This window comes from Staurois parvus, unplaced genomic scaffold (assembly GCF_062004578.1).
Source record: "Staurois parvus isolate SC_StPar_1 unplaced genomic scaffold, SC_StPar_1.0 ptg000177l, whole genome shotgun sequence".
Taxonomy (NCBI): Eukaryota; Metazoa; Chordata; class Amphibia; order Anura; family Ranidae; genus Staurois; species Staurois parvus.
Window position 1 is genome coordinate 1,919,156 of NW_028317973.1, and position 13,560 is coordinate 1,932,715.

The window sequence follows — 13,560 nt, forward strand, 5'->3', positions numbered from 1 at the left end:
AATTAATTGACAGTCTTTGGGTAGGCTATTTGGATATTTATGGAGGATTACAACAAATACATTTCCTTGAAAAAGTATGTTTCTAAAAAACTATGAAGGTGTCCCTCTCTTGAAGCTGAATTCTGAAAGCAATTGCTTATATGATGTTGTTAAGAATCCTGCCATCATTTAGATTTGCAGCAGCTGTATGAAACTAGGGGATACCCCCACTGATGACATTCTGAATGCACCAAGCAATCCCTGTTGCAATCCTTACCCGTACTGTGATTGTAGCAGCACAATGGTTTAGCGACTAGCATTTCAGCCTTGCAGCGCTAGAGTCAGTGGTTTGAAACCTAAGCAGGATGCTACATAGAGTTTGCATGTTGTTCTTGGGTGTGTTTCCTCCAAGCACATGCTAATAGGTTACTCCTGTCTAAATTAGTCCTATTTTTAGATTACCTGTATATAAAGTAAATATATGAATAGCACAGACAATTTTACACAGCATTGTACATTAAAGCGAAGTTCCACTCACCCTGTCAAAAAATAAAAGTCAGCAGCTACAAAAACTGTAGCTGCTGACTTTTAAAAAAACAGCCACTTACCTGTCCCTCGGTCCCGTGGTGTGTCCCCCGCAGCCAGTTTCACCAGCCGTCCTGTATTCAAGGAGGCCGGCATCTTCAGTGTGGGCACCCGGCTGTGATAGCTTGCGGCTTCACAGTCGGGTACCCACGGCGCATGCGCGAGTAGCACTGCTGTTCATGAATGATCCTGTAGTCTTCTGGGACCTGTCCCAAACCAAAAGACTACAGTGAGGGAGGACACCTTCCATTTCTGATCGCCTAGGCGATCGGACCGGAAGTGGGAGCGGGCACCTGTCAAATTCGGGTACCTGCTCCACCCCCCAAAGGTACCAGTCCTTAATGGGGAGCAGTCCTTAAAGCGGAACTTCGCCTTTTGGGTGGAGCTCCACTTTAACTTCTTTCCAGCAACATGGCGCATATACACCGAGAGACTGCATATATGTGGCCTTATGTAAAAAAAAACTTTCTATGCTGAGAGCAAAGCACAGACATAACGGGACCGGAAAGCTCCTGATGCATACTAGTGAAGGGATGGATGCTGTTCAACCGACCCCAGGAGTCCAATGTAAAGGAATGGCCTCAGCTGCTGTTCTGGCCATGTCTTCTAATGCATTTCGATCCGCCCACTGGGACTTGGTCACAAAGGCTGAAGCATATTAGCAATACAGGAGCTTTGCAATCATGTGACGGCTGTGACAGCCAATTACAGCGGTCACATGACCCAAGTGCCCACCTCCAAGCATTTAAAAGCTCTTAAAGGAAATTGGAAAGGAGGGGGATAAACAACAATACAACAAAGGTTCAGAATTATTTAAAGAAACAACCCTCATGGTGGGGATTTGAATCACTGACACAAGTGCTGCAAGGCAGATGTGGTAGCCACTAATCCTCTCTACAGGCCTGGTATGTATATGTAGGCATGTGAGGTGGAGCCCTTAGAGTGTAAGCTCTTTGTGAACAGGGAAAGATGTGGATGTACAATATACATGTAAAGTGCTATGTAAATTGTCAGCACCATATTAATACCTGCATTAAATAAATCTGTGCTGAGATGGGCAGGGAGCGTAGACCCAATTACTACATCTATTGTAGCTAGCACCAGTGCTGTATTTATTTTATCATCCCCAGTCAATTACTTCCAGGAGGGCTGGACATCACTTTTTGTTTTTATTTCCAAAAACTCTGCACATTTGTTCATTTTTGCTTTCGCTATACTTTCTGCACTGTAACTATGAGAGCTGCGGCTCTCATACACAGAAGCCATACTGTTGTTTTATTCCTCCCTCCTTTCCTCTTGTCCATTCACAGAATGCTTTGTGTTCTGTCAAGCAGTCATAAAACAAATGAATGGAATCGTAAATAGTAAAGGAAAGCATTGTATGAATGGATCAGGTGGACATTTCATTCATCCATCTGTCCTCCATTCACAGTGCTTTTCATTCATGGAAGCTATAACACATCTTCTGTGAATGCAGGAGGAGGGCAAAAAGGGTGGGCATGGTAGGCAATGTTAAACAGTGTCTGTGACAGGTCCTCAGCTCTATTAACCCCCACAGCATCAAAAGATTATGGCTGCAGGGTAGGAGGGCAGAGGATAGAGTTTTCCAACATGACATCTGGTACCAGCACAAGGGACACTTCAGATTAAATCTAAGTGCCATCGCTTGTGCTGATTTTTTTAAAACTTAGGCTTTAAAAACAAGTCAGCAATGGCAGCTTTCATATTTCTGTGCTGTCAGTTTCCCTATACTCAGTTGCCTGCTTGATGAGTGCTGATGTCTACTCTTCTCAGAAACCCTGTAACAAATGTACACAGCAACCATCCTCAAATTTCCCCCATGAATTGGGCAGTATTTTGTGATGTGGACAGATTTTGAAGCACGATGTGCTTTTATACAAGTGTCATTGGGAATTTGTGACTCTTTCACAGTCACTAATAGATGAAGCCATGCTTAGACTTTGTCCTTTCTGCCTACTACTGATGTTCTCTAGCAATGTCTGTGACGGGAGATATTTATCAGAAAACAAAGATGAAAATATATGTTCAGAGACAAGAGCTACTAGATGGGATTAAATGACATTTATCTTCCTTTTCTATGTTTCTCATACAGCTGTCTTTGACTCAGAGTGATCTTAGTCATATAGGATCAATGAAAGTTGAAGGCATTATCCATCCAACTACAGCTGAAATTGACCTAAAGGAGGATATAGGTGAGTTTTCTACTGATGTGCATAGATTCGGTTACAGTGTCATTTTATTAGGTTACATCCAGTTCAAGAAGTGCCTGAAGATGCTAGGTATGGATAGGAAATCTTACTACAGGTTAAAAAACAGATTACATGTCTATGTGTCTGGATGTTCTGTTGACTCCCCATGAACCTCTGCATACTTAAGCCTATTGTTCCTTAAGGGGTGCCTTGGAAAAATGCCTACAATTTGTTCAAACATTGTATACAGTCCAGAAGGTGGATCAAGCTTACCTTTTAATTACATAAAGCCATAGGCTTTCATTGTGCACCATTACAACCTTCTAGCCGCTGGCACCCTAACAACCAATAGCATGGTTGGTTGATAAGGAGGATGTTGGGTGCTTACACAGCATCTTTGTTTGCCTCTACCCTGTCCCTCTATGTCAGCACTGGGGACACATTAGCTGAGTGAAGGAGAGAAACTGAGGGAGAAGAGAAACATTGGAATACTAGTCAGTGTCTATGTGTAAAGGTGTTTTTGCTTTGGAAGAATAAATCACCTCTAAATTTGGATGTCTTCCCTGTATGGATGTTGCTGCGATATGAAAAACTATTAGTTTCATTTTTTGCATTTTAGAGTGGGGTGCTTCCAGCCTGTGCATAATTTTAAAGGGTGCCTTGGCTGAAAAAGCTTGAGAAACACTGATGTAGACTGACACCCAGAACTACATCCCCTGAGAGACCTTTGCCTACACGTAGTGTGAGGGTGGGCCCTTAGTAGTCAAGATAGCAGCATTGTTTTGCTGTGAAAGAACTCAATGGATAAGTGTGTAGTGGGAGAGGGGTCGAGGATAGACCGAGTCCAACAGCCCAAACAGGAAGTTAGAAGCTCACTGGATATCTGGGAGATCAATAGGTATTTGTCTGTACTTTGAGCATTTTTAACCACTTGCCCTCCAAAGGATTTACCCCACTTCCCGACCAGGCCATTGTTTGCGATTCGGCACTGCGCTACTTTAACTAACAATTGCGCGGTCGTGCAAAGCTGCACCCAAATTAAATTTTTGTCATTTTTTTACCACAGATAGAGCTTTCTTTCAGTGGTAGTTCATCGCCTCAGCGGTTTTTAGTTTTTGTGCTATGAAGAAATAAAGACCGCCAATTTTGAGAAAAAAAACTATATTTTTTACTTTTTGCTATTAAACATGTCCAGTAAAAAAAATGTAAAAATCAAATTTCGTCATAAATTTAGGCCAATATGTATTCTGCTACATGTCTTTGCTAAAAAAAAATCCCAATACATGTAAATTAATTGGTTTCTGTAAAAGTTATAGCATTTACAAATGGCGGTATAGATACTGGAATTTTTTTTTTCTATACTAGTAATAGTGGAAATCAGCGACTTATAGCGGGACTGCGGTGGGCATTCTGACGCTGGGGGGGGGGACTGACTAACTGCCACTGACATCCCCAGTGATGCTAATACAGTGATCAGTGCTAATAAAAAGCACTGACATTGTACTGATGACATTAGGCAGGAAGGGGTTAACATCTGGGGCGATCACAGGGTTAACTGTGTGCTGTTTTACTGTGTGCTGTGTGTGTGCTTTACACTGTAAGCACTTTGCTTTGTATGGCTCTGCTGTGCAGAGTCATACAAAGCAGTGTGCAGGAGCTGCCATGGGAGAGATCTGTGCTGTTTACATGCAGGTCTCTCCCCCCCTCGGTGATACACGGTAATCGCCGGGTGCCGGCGGGGAATCAAAGGCCGGGACCCAGTGATCGACAGGTGAGGCCGCCAATGGTGGCGCAGGTAGGGCGCGCGCACCCTCTAACAGGTAAATGCAAAATCACGTATATATACGTGCTTTCGCACACCCCTGCTGTGCTGTAGCAGTATTTCTGCTGTAGGGTGGCAGGAAAGCAGTTAAAGGAATAAAATATGGGAAAGTGTGCAAATATTGTAGAGACCTACCAAAAATATTTTACTTATTTCACTAGACATTAGACATGCACTTTAAAGTACCTTAAATGTGATTGCTATCATTTTAGGATGTAATTCATCTTAGCTAAGAAGCACCAGCTCTGCTGGTCAAGAGCTTGGCCCAATCCCCAACCTCGTCCATTGCTGCTCTGTTGGGTCATCACTGTAATGCAGTCTTAGGCTGAGGAGGGTGAGCTAGTACATAGTGACATACCAGAGCCCCCTGTATTTAGGGCACCAGTGGTACTTAAAAGTGATATGAGTGCTGACTTGTTACCAGTGGGTTTATATGTTAAGAGTCCTGACATGGGACTATTGAGCTGCTATAGAGAGTACTGATGTTTCCCTATACTATTAACCAGGGTGGATAAAAATCAATGATTTTTTTACAGAAATCAAAAAAATCTGATTTTTTTTATTTAAATCGGATTTTTTTTATTTAAATCAGATTTTTTTAAATAAAATGCTTTTTGAGGAAAATATATTACCATCCAAAGGTTATTCCATCATGAAATAAAGATTAGTTTTTTAATTATGTAGAATAAGGCTGTATATGTTTATTTTTTTGGTAAATAAATTCCATTAATCCATTCACAATGTCATGCTCTTCCAGAGGTTTTTGTAAGATTATTGGGCAGTTTCTCTGCCTACAAGATATTATCACAGATGCTTGGTTTACTTTTGCAGTTCTCAAAACTGAATTTGACTCAGAGGAGATCACATGCCTCTTCTTCACAGCAAAAATGTTATAACATGAACAGAGTTAAGAAAAATACCTTAATCCTAACTTCTACAAACCTATGAATACAGAATCAACCCCTTCAGTGCTAAGTTTCAAGAATTTCAGTGAATAGAATAGAAACAATATTTTTCTGATTGTTTGGAGTGGAATAGATCTGCACAAGAAGAAAGTGAAACTAAGTGTGAGGAGGAAGGGGCTGACAGTCTAAGTTTCTTAAAATATACATATTTTGTTTAGCCAAATTAGTTAACAGACATGGATGTTTGTTTAAGCAAATACCATATGCTGTAATGTTATTGTTTCAGTTGAATAAATCTATTTAAATTGTTATTATGAAGGTAATGATTATTTTTCTCCTTCTTAAGTACAACAGAAAAGTTGTACGAATGATTAAAAAAAAATATGAATGATTAATCTATTAAACTGGGGATAAAAAAACTAATATGAAAAGTTATTCTAAAAATCTTCATCTACTTGCATATTAAAGGTATACCAGCAAGAATTAGTCTTTATGTAGAAAACTATGATTTAAATCAAGCCTTACTGACTAGTGATTTAAATCGTGATTTAAATTGTGATTTAAATCAGTTTGATTTAAATCAAATCCACCCTGCTATTAACAGAGGACAGGAATGTTAAATGAACTATAATACATCAAACCATACTGTACAGAAGGCCATAGGTAACACTTGTTAAGGGCGAGGGCACAACTTTATGATGGTACTATGTAAAGTCCAACAATGAAGAGAAAGCCAGCACACCAAGAAATAGATTCTGAAGGAGGATCTACTGAAGTCTCATAGTAGCAAAAAAGTCACACCAACACTTCATTAGCATGGTGACCCTCTGTTTTAAGGTGACAGACAGAGACTTTTTTAGTTGATATAGGATTACCATAACAGACGTCTTGCAGCATAACAGGAACCACTTAACCAATTTGGTATTCCCCTGACATACTGTATATTCCCATGGCACTAACCCCTGTTGATGTCATTAATTAGTTGAAAAAGAATGCAGTAATGTACATCCAAAAATAGAATATTCACTGAAGGCCTTGTTTTATTAGAAATTGTTGTGTATTTAAATGATGCAGTGAATAATAGAGTGATCTCTCCCCCATAAACACACACTTTAAAACAGTCATTTAGGCACTTGGCATGGTGACATAGCCGCTCATCAATGATACAACCCCTAACTTGACCCATGCATTATTTGGGGTCATTTAAGGACAAGAGGGAGGGCGTCCATGGTGGAGTTCAGACAGTGCTAGGCGGAAAAGGAACCCAGCGAGGTGGGGGAGTAGAACTACCAGTACTGCAATTTGCCACCTTAAGGCCTTAGTGGCGTCTACAGGTATGTGGGCATTATGCCCATCGAAAACAAGTAAATATATTCAGTGAATTTATTTCCTTATCAAGTTTTCCCGTGTTAAATTCAAGGCTAAATTTATCAATAGGTATGCTACATAGTCACCACTAATAACAATTAAAACTCTGAAAGAAAGCAGATTAGGGGCTCAATCACACCAGGTGAATTGATATGCATAGATCAGTGCAGACTCAATGTAATTGGAAAAAAAAATCAATTGTTCTCTGTGTCCTGTTCACACCATGTATGTGTGTTGCATAAAAATGGAACATGTCTGCAGTGCAACACACCACAGTGAATCACAAAGCTCTGCAGTGTGTAAAGTTCAATGAAGTGTTTATTTGTAATTTTAAATTCAGTTTAAATAAAAGAAAAGCGTGAGCAGAGTAATGTCATAAAGTTCATACCACAGAGCTTTTATATGTAAACGTATATATTAAAATGAATGAAAGTGACTGAGATGTAAATATAGAAACCAATTAATAATAAATCATATTTAGAATTATCACTCCATTTTGTCCTTTGAGGAACTAACCTATGGCAGTTCAATGAGAGGTGGGGTCTTCATGAATTATACATTTTACACTTCTATGTAATGATTGCACTGCCTGGAGCTCGCCTTTATGTTGAATCATTTCAGCTGATTCGTATTCTGAATGTGACATAGTGCAATCTCCATTAATTTGACTAAACTACAATCTTGTTCCCGAGATGTAATAAAAATCTATGGTTTACTTTATTGTAGGGAATGCCATGGAAAAGGCGGGAGGAAAAGAGTTCTTGGAAGCTGTGAAAGAACTCCGCAAATCTCATGGACCCTTGGAGCTGACTGGAGGTACAGTAATGTACTGCATAAGCCACAGTTACAAGCCTTGGGTAAAATAGTTGGATTACTGGGCACATCCCAACAGTTCAACTACCAGGGCTCCTTACAAAGCTTGTTTTTTATTTTTTGGATTTTGTGTATATAATCCTCTTGTGCATAGATTTTATTTAAACAACTTTTTGACCTAATTTGTTAGTGTATCTTAATCTGCTAATACTAGTCTGATACTCCCCCCTTACAATGCTGCTACCCAAAGGTGCTTCTGTTGCCACATCATCCAGAGTGGAGGCACTTTAATGCAGGAGGTGTGTTGCTGGCCAGATCACAAGGTGAACACAGGAGGGAAAAAAACCTAAAAAAAGAAAACTAATATAGCCACCACATCTAATGAGTGGTAAGCTGTAATATTTTTGGTTTTGGAATGAATACCTCTTTTAAGTTCTATATTATCTACAGTCTGTGTCTTCTCTTATCTCAGGCAACTAGGGGACCTGTCAAGGTGTAAGTTAAACCCTCACTCCAGGAAAAGTAAACACCCCTTCTTGCAGTGGGGCTGCCCCCACACTGCAAGGATAATGCTCATTTAGGTCTAGAGGACGGGAAATGCAGTTTTACTCTCAATCCTTCATTCTCCCAGCAGATGGTTCTCCACTCTGGTGGCCTGATCCTTGGATTGCTCTTGTCCAAAGCAGGGCTCTGTATCTGTCTTGATGACTTAAGAGGGCATCTGACCTCAAGAGCATAGGGAAGATAGGCTCCAGAGTCCAGACCTGCAGCCTGGAGGAGCCCACGGAATCGCAGGATCAGGGAACTAAATCTGTTTTTCCTGGTCCCCTAGACTTTAAAGACCATTTTACCTGGAGTTCAGTAATTCAGCTTTAAAGACAACCAGTCGTGGAAGAATTCTGTATAGAAATGCTCATTAGCTGGCTGTCATGCTGATGTTTTTGTCTCCGGACCTCTATACTGCTGACCTTGAACAAAAATAGAAATAAATAGCTTTATCTGTATAAATAGTTCTGAGTCACTGAAACATGCAATAAATGAAAATTCCGAATACCTTTCATTTACTGCATGTTTCATTGACTCAGAAATATCCCGTCCAAACACAGCCAAGCATTATCCTCAGAAAAAAGGCCAGCAATGGCAATATATGCATTTCTCCCATTGCAGTTGTACTTTAAAGCTAAAAACCAAGCACACAGCTACATGCACAGATGAAATACATATACATAGGAGCTGTTTTAACTTCCAAATGATTAGTATTTCCATCCATCCAGTTCTGAGCTTTACACAGCTCTGCCAGGGGAGAAGACTTGACCTTTCTCTACACGTATTCGGTAACATGTACAAATCCCTCCCCAACCTGTGCCTGGACAGTAAAAGGAGAAGAAGCTGTCTGGTGGGCTAATCTTTGCCAGCTCTCTCATCCTATCAGCATACTTCTTGCACTGCACTACAACACATTGACTCCCTGTGCTGCTTCCCCCAATCCCAGTTGAAGTTCTGCTGTACAGGGACTGCAAGAGGCTGAAACCAAGTTAAATTCAAATACTTACATTGCTTACAATTAAAAATACATTTAGGGATTCTTTAATAAATATTGTAAGCTCCCAGGATCAGGCCCTTCTAACCCTCTTGTATTGAACTGTATTGTTGCTGTATTGTCTCCCTTTGTATTGTAAAGCGCTGAGCAAACTGTTGGCGCTATATAAATCCTGCATTATAATAATAATAATAATAAATACAGAGCTGCATTAATTTGTGCATTTTATAGCTGCGCAGAGTTCAGCTTTAAGGACATACAGTATGTAATGGTGTAACTACAATGTATACCATAAGAAGCTCATGACCTGCACATACAGGGTCGAAGACCGGGTATAACCCAATGGCAGAGCTATACACATTTGCAGAAAATATGGTTTTGTGCTTGCCTGGAGCAGCTGTCATATGTTTTTTTCTTTTTCTTGTTAGCTGCTCTTAGTCAAGCAAATGGATTAGCAGCCAAATTTGTTATCCACTGCCACATTCCTCAGTGGGGATCAGACAAATGTGAAGAGCAGTTGGAAAAGACCATCAAAAACTGTTTATCTGTCGCAGAGGATAAGAAACTCAAGTCCGTGGCATTTCCATCTTTCCCTAGTGGCAGGTATGTTAACTACAAGCTTCAGTAAGAGAGCGCAGAGACCTTCATTATGTCAGACTGATGGCAATAGCATGACTGTAACAGCAGTTATTTCCTATATTGCTTTTCTACAAGAATTTAGTCGTTGTATAGGACACACACTTTTTATTTGTGAACGATCATAAACCTTATAGTGAAGGAAAATGGTGAATAAAATATTGGCTGAAAACGTGATCTGACAGATATGAGTTGAGTGTTACACTAGTCACCAGGAGCTGGACTATATACCTAGTAAGAAGAAATACACATTTTGGATAATGCCTGGGTCAAGTATCCCTGACATAAACCTGGGAAATTCAAACTGAACATATGATGAAAAAAATGCATAAGCTGATAAGCAAAACTATGTCAAAATGACCAGTGGATCCAAAAATACTGACTACTAAGGTTATGGGCAAATTTCTACTTTCCCTGTAAAAGTCAAACCTAAAATTCATATTCTTAAAGCGGAGTTCCACCTGAAGAAAAAAAAAGGTCAGCAGCTACAAAAACTGTAGCTGCTGACTTTTAAAATACAGCCGCTTACCTGTCCCTTGGTCCAGCGGTGTCCTCACCATGGCTGGTTTCACCGGGCGTCTTCTCTCTCCGGTGCCGGCATCTTCCATGTGGGCACCCGGCTGTGACAGCTTGCGGCTTCACAGCCAGGTGCCCATTGCGCATGCGTGAGAAGAGCTACGCTTCGTAAATGGCCCCGTAGTCTTCTGGGACCTGTCGCGTGCCCCAGAAGACTACGGGGAGGGAGGGAGGATGACATCCGCTTTTAGGCGATTGCAGCGGAAGTGGGTACCTGTCAAATTTGGCAAAGGTGCCAATCCTTAATAGGGAGCCGGGGACAAAGGCTTAAAATGAAACTTATCCTTTTGGGTGAAGCTCCGCTTTAACAAACCATGAAAGAGCTTTACCCCATAGCAACTTTTAATGTGACGTTATAAGCCTCATTCACACAGGTGCTGAAGCCCATAGACTGTGAATAGGCCTCTTTGTTTATATGGCTTGAGCCACCAGATGCTGCGTATAGGAAGGCAGAAGCTCCATGAATGCAACAGCCCCGTATGCAGACCGTGTACATTTTTTACAACTCAGCTGCACACCTGTCAAATTTGGATGAGCAGCTGTGCCCGTGTAGCCACTTTGCTCCCAAACGATTACATGGGCTGCCTACACACAGCAAGTTGCCCATTCAGGCCTACACATTCAGCGCCTATGTGATTGAGGGTATACACTCTCAAAATTAATATGGTATACTCTCAAGAAGGGTTTCAGTGTCCCTTTAGCTTAGAACCTTTGCATACGGGGCCATCTAGGAGCGGTGCAACCCTCCCAGTCTTCTATTGCTCCAGAGAGGGACATGTGAAGGGTCCAGCCCAACTGCAGGCAGCCTGTCAAGTCTATGTGGTTGGATGATGCTGAATGCTATATTGAGTGGTACATGTATCATGTATTTAGGGCTCTTTGTGTTCAGGTACAATATTATTTTAATTAAAAGGCGGATAACAGAATTGTAATAATTGCTCTGGTCCATTAAAGGTATACAGGGGAATGGGAAGAAGTATTAAAAGTGATTCTAAACCTCCACACCACTTGCTAAGGGGGGGTACTCATGTGGGCCCACTCCTGAACCCCGCTGTCTGCATCCATAGATACAGATAGCCGAGCCTTGCCCTGACCCCTCGTCACCGGATTTAATTTACTGCAGCAGGAGCCAATGGCTCCCGCTGCTATCAATCTGCCCTTTGAGGAGGGAGAGATTAGAGATTTAAAATAATAAATATGTGCCGCGCTCCACTCTATCAATACACATAATAAATCTAATAATTGAAAAACAGTCTATAACTCATGTGTCCAAAAATCAATCTAATAGTTGTAATGTTAAATAAAATACTGTATATATATCATCAGTACCAAGGGAAAATTAATTATAGTGAAAAATAATAAAAAAATGTCCACAAATGTGGATGATGGATGGATTTCTCTCACTCTCCTGCAGGGGTCTATGCCTTCCTTATCCTCTTCTCTTTATTACTCCATATTAATTTGCCAAAAAAGAGAAAAGAATATAGTGCCTTATCCTTTATATATCTTTATTATGGAATATATTGCCATACAACTCACATTTTATATATATTATATGTCAGCTCCTCTCTGTGTGCCCTGCACACTGCCTATACTCGCCGTGGATACGAGAATGTGTCGTGACTTCAGAGCCCCTCCCCTACACGTTACGCCACCGGGTCACGTGGCTTCATCGGGGGAGAGATTGGAGATAGCCGCTACGCTTGTGCACAGCACTGGGTTGAAATCAGGTTTAGGTAAGTATAATGGGGGCAGGGGGTCCTCACTGGAAAAGAGAATGTGTTATGGTAAAGAACCATTTTAATATTTTTTGTTACCTAGTTTTTGTTCGCCTTGTTGGGTTTTGAAGACAAGACAGAATAAAAATTATTGCTATATTTTAACTATTTATTCTGTTTTCTGTGCCCAGAAATGGTTTTCCAAAGCAGACAGCGGCTCAAGTCATTTTGCGAGCCATCTCCAGCCACTTTGGCTCCTCCAGCTCATCCACTGTGAAGAATATTTACTTCCTGTTGTTTGACAGTGAAAGTATTGGTATCTACGTACAGGAAATGGCCAAGCTTGATACAAAGTAGAAGGAAAGCCGACCTTGGCTGGAACAGCTTACAGACAGGGATGGTTGGAAACCCGTAACAAGAGGATCAGAAGACCAAGAGCTGATGTTTTATTGTTAAGAATTATAAGAAGGTGTGAACAATGTTTGAAGTTTTGTGGTTTAAGGACAGCTTTTGATTTTATTTTCCCATGGTTGAAGAGGTATGTTTGGGCTAAACAAGTCTCATTATGAATCCCTTCCCTTCATGTAACAAGCCAGCACCCCCTTTGCATTTTTATAGAATCTGAAAAATATATCCCTCTGTCGTCATCAGCCATGTTTTTCTTCAAGAATCTTGTTCCCAATGTTTTCTCTTTATTTTTTTCCTGTCTTATTATTTTAGACTTAGTGTTAAAAAAAACAGCTGAAAAAACTTGTTTTAGATTTGTAGTATTGGATTTTACAAGAGAAATAAGACCACAATATTATTTAAAAAAAAAAAAAGATCAACGTTCTTATATTGCTTGTCTCTTGTGTACTTCATTGGATTATGACTTTTTTCTTGCCAAATATATGGCTGTCAGACCAAATGCTTTTCACCTGATAGGGTCAAATGTAGTTTATTACTTATATTCATTGGTAGTGCAAGTCATGTAGAGTATTACCTTCTTACTACAAAAAGTGTTTACAAGCCATCACTTCTAGCACACATTTAAACCATAGTTTTCCTTTAACAAACATTAAAGTATATGTAAACCCTCTCCTTGTAAAACAACCTATTCAGTCAACAATAGAAATAAAAGGCAAAACATTTGTGTATAGATATAAAAGTCGTTATAAATATATTTTCCCCTTTTTTATAAGTGATCGCATGTACTCTGTTCTCAGCTGCATAAGAGGTGGAGGAGGAGAAACAGCAGAATACTGATCTTCCCAGTGAATAGTTGGGCAGGGGGTGTGTCAGCAAAAGTCTGATCATTGGATGAGAGCAGGCTGGGTTCTCAGCACAGCTAGAGAACGGACTATGCTGTGCTCTCCTGCCTAGTGTGGTCAGTTTTTAATAGGAAAACAAAAGGATTGGCAGGAACACC

General features: G+C 40.4%; 1 protein-coding gene across 1 annotated transcript in view; it reads left to right on the top strand.

Annotated features, from left to right (window-relative positions):
- Positions 1 to 12,989, top strand: part of MACROH2A2 (macroH2A.2 histone) — an 83,225-nt gene extending 70,236 nt beyond the window's left edge. Inside the window, exons 6-9 of the mRNA XM_089677090.1 lie at positions 2,678 to 2,777; positions 7,596 to 7,685; positions 9,651 to 9,825; positions 12,344 to 12,989. Of these exons, the coding sequence (XP_089533216.1) occupies positions 2,678 to 2,777; positions 7,596 to 7,685; positions 9,651 to 9,825; positions 12,344 to 12,509 (531 nt within the window). The 3' untranslated portion in view covers positions 12,510 to 12,989. The remainder of the gene's footprint in view (positions 1 to 2,677; positions 2,778 to 7,595; positions 7,686 to 9,650; positions 9,826 to 12,343) is intronic.
- Positions 12,990 to 13,560: the final 571 nt, after the last annotated feature.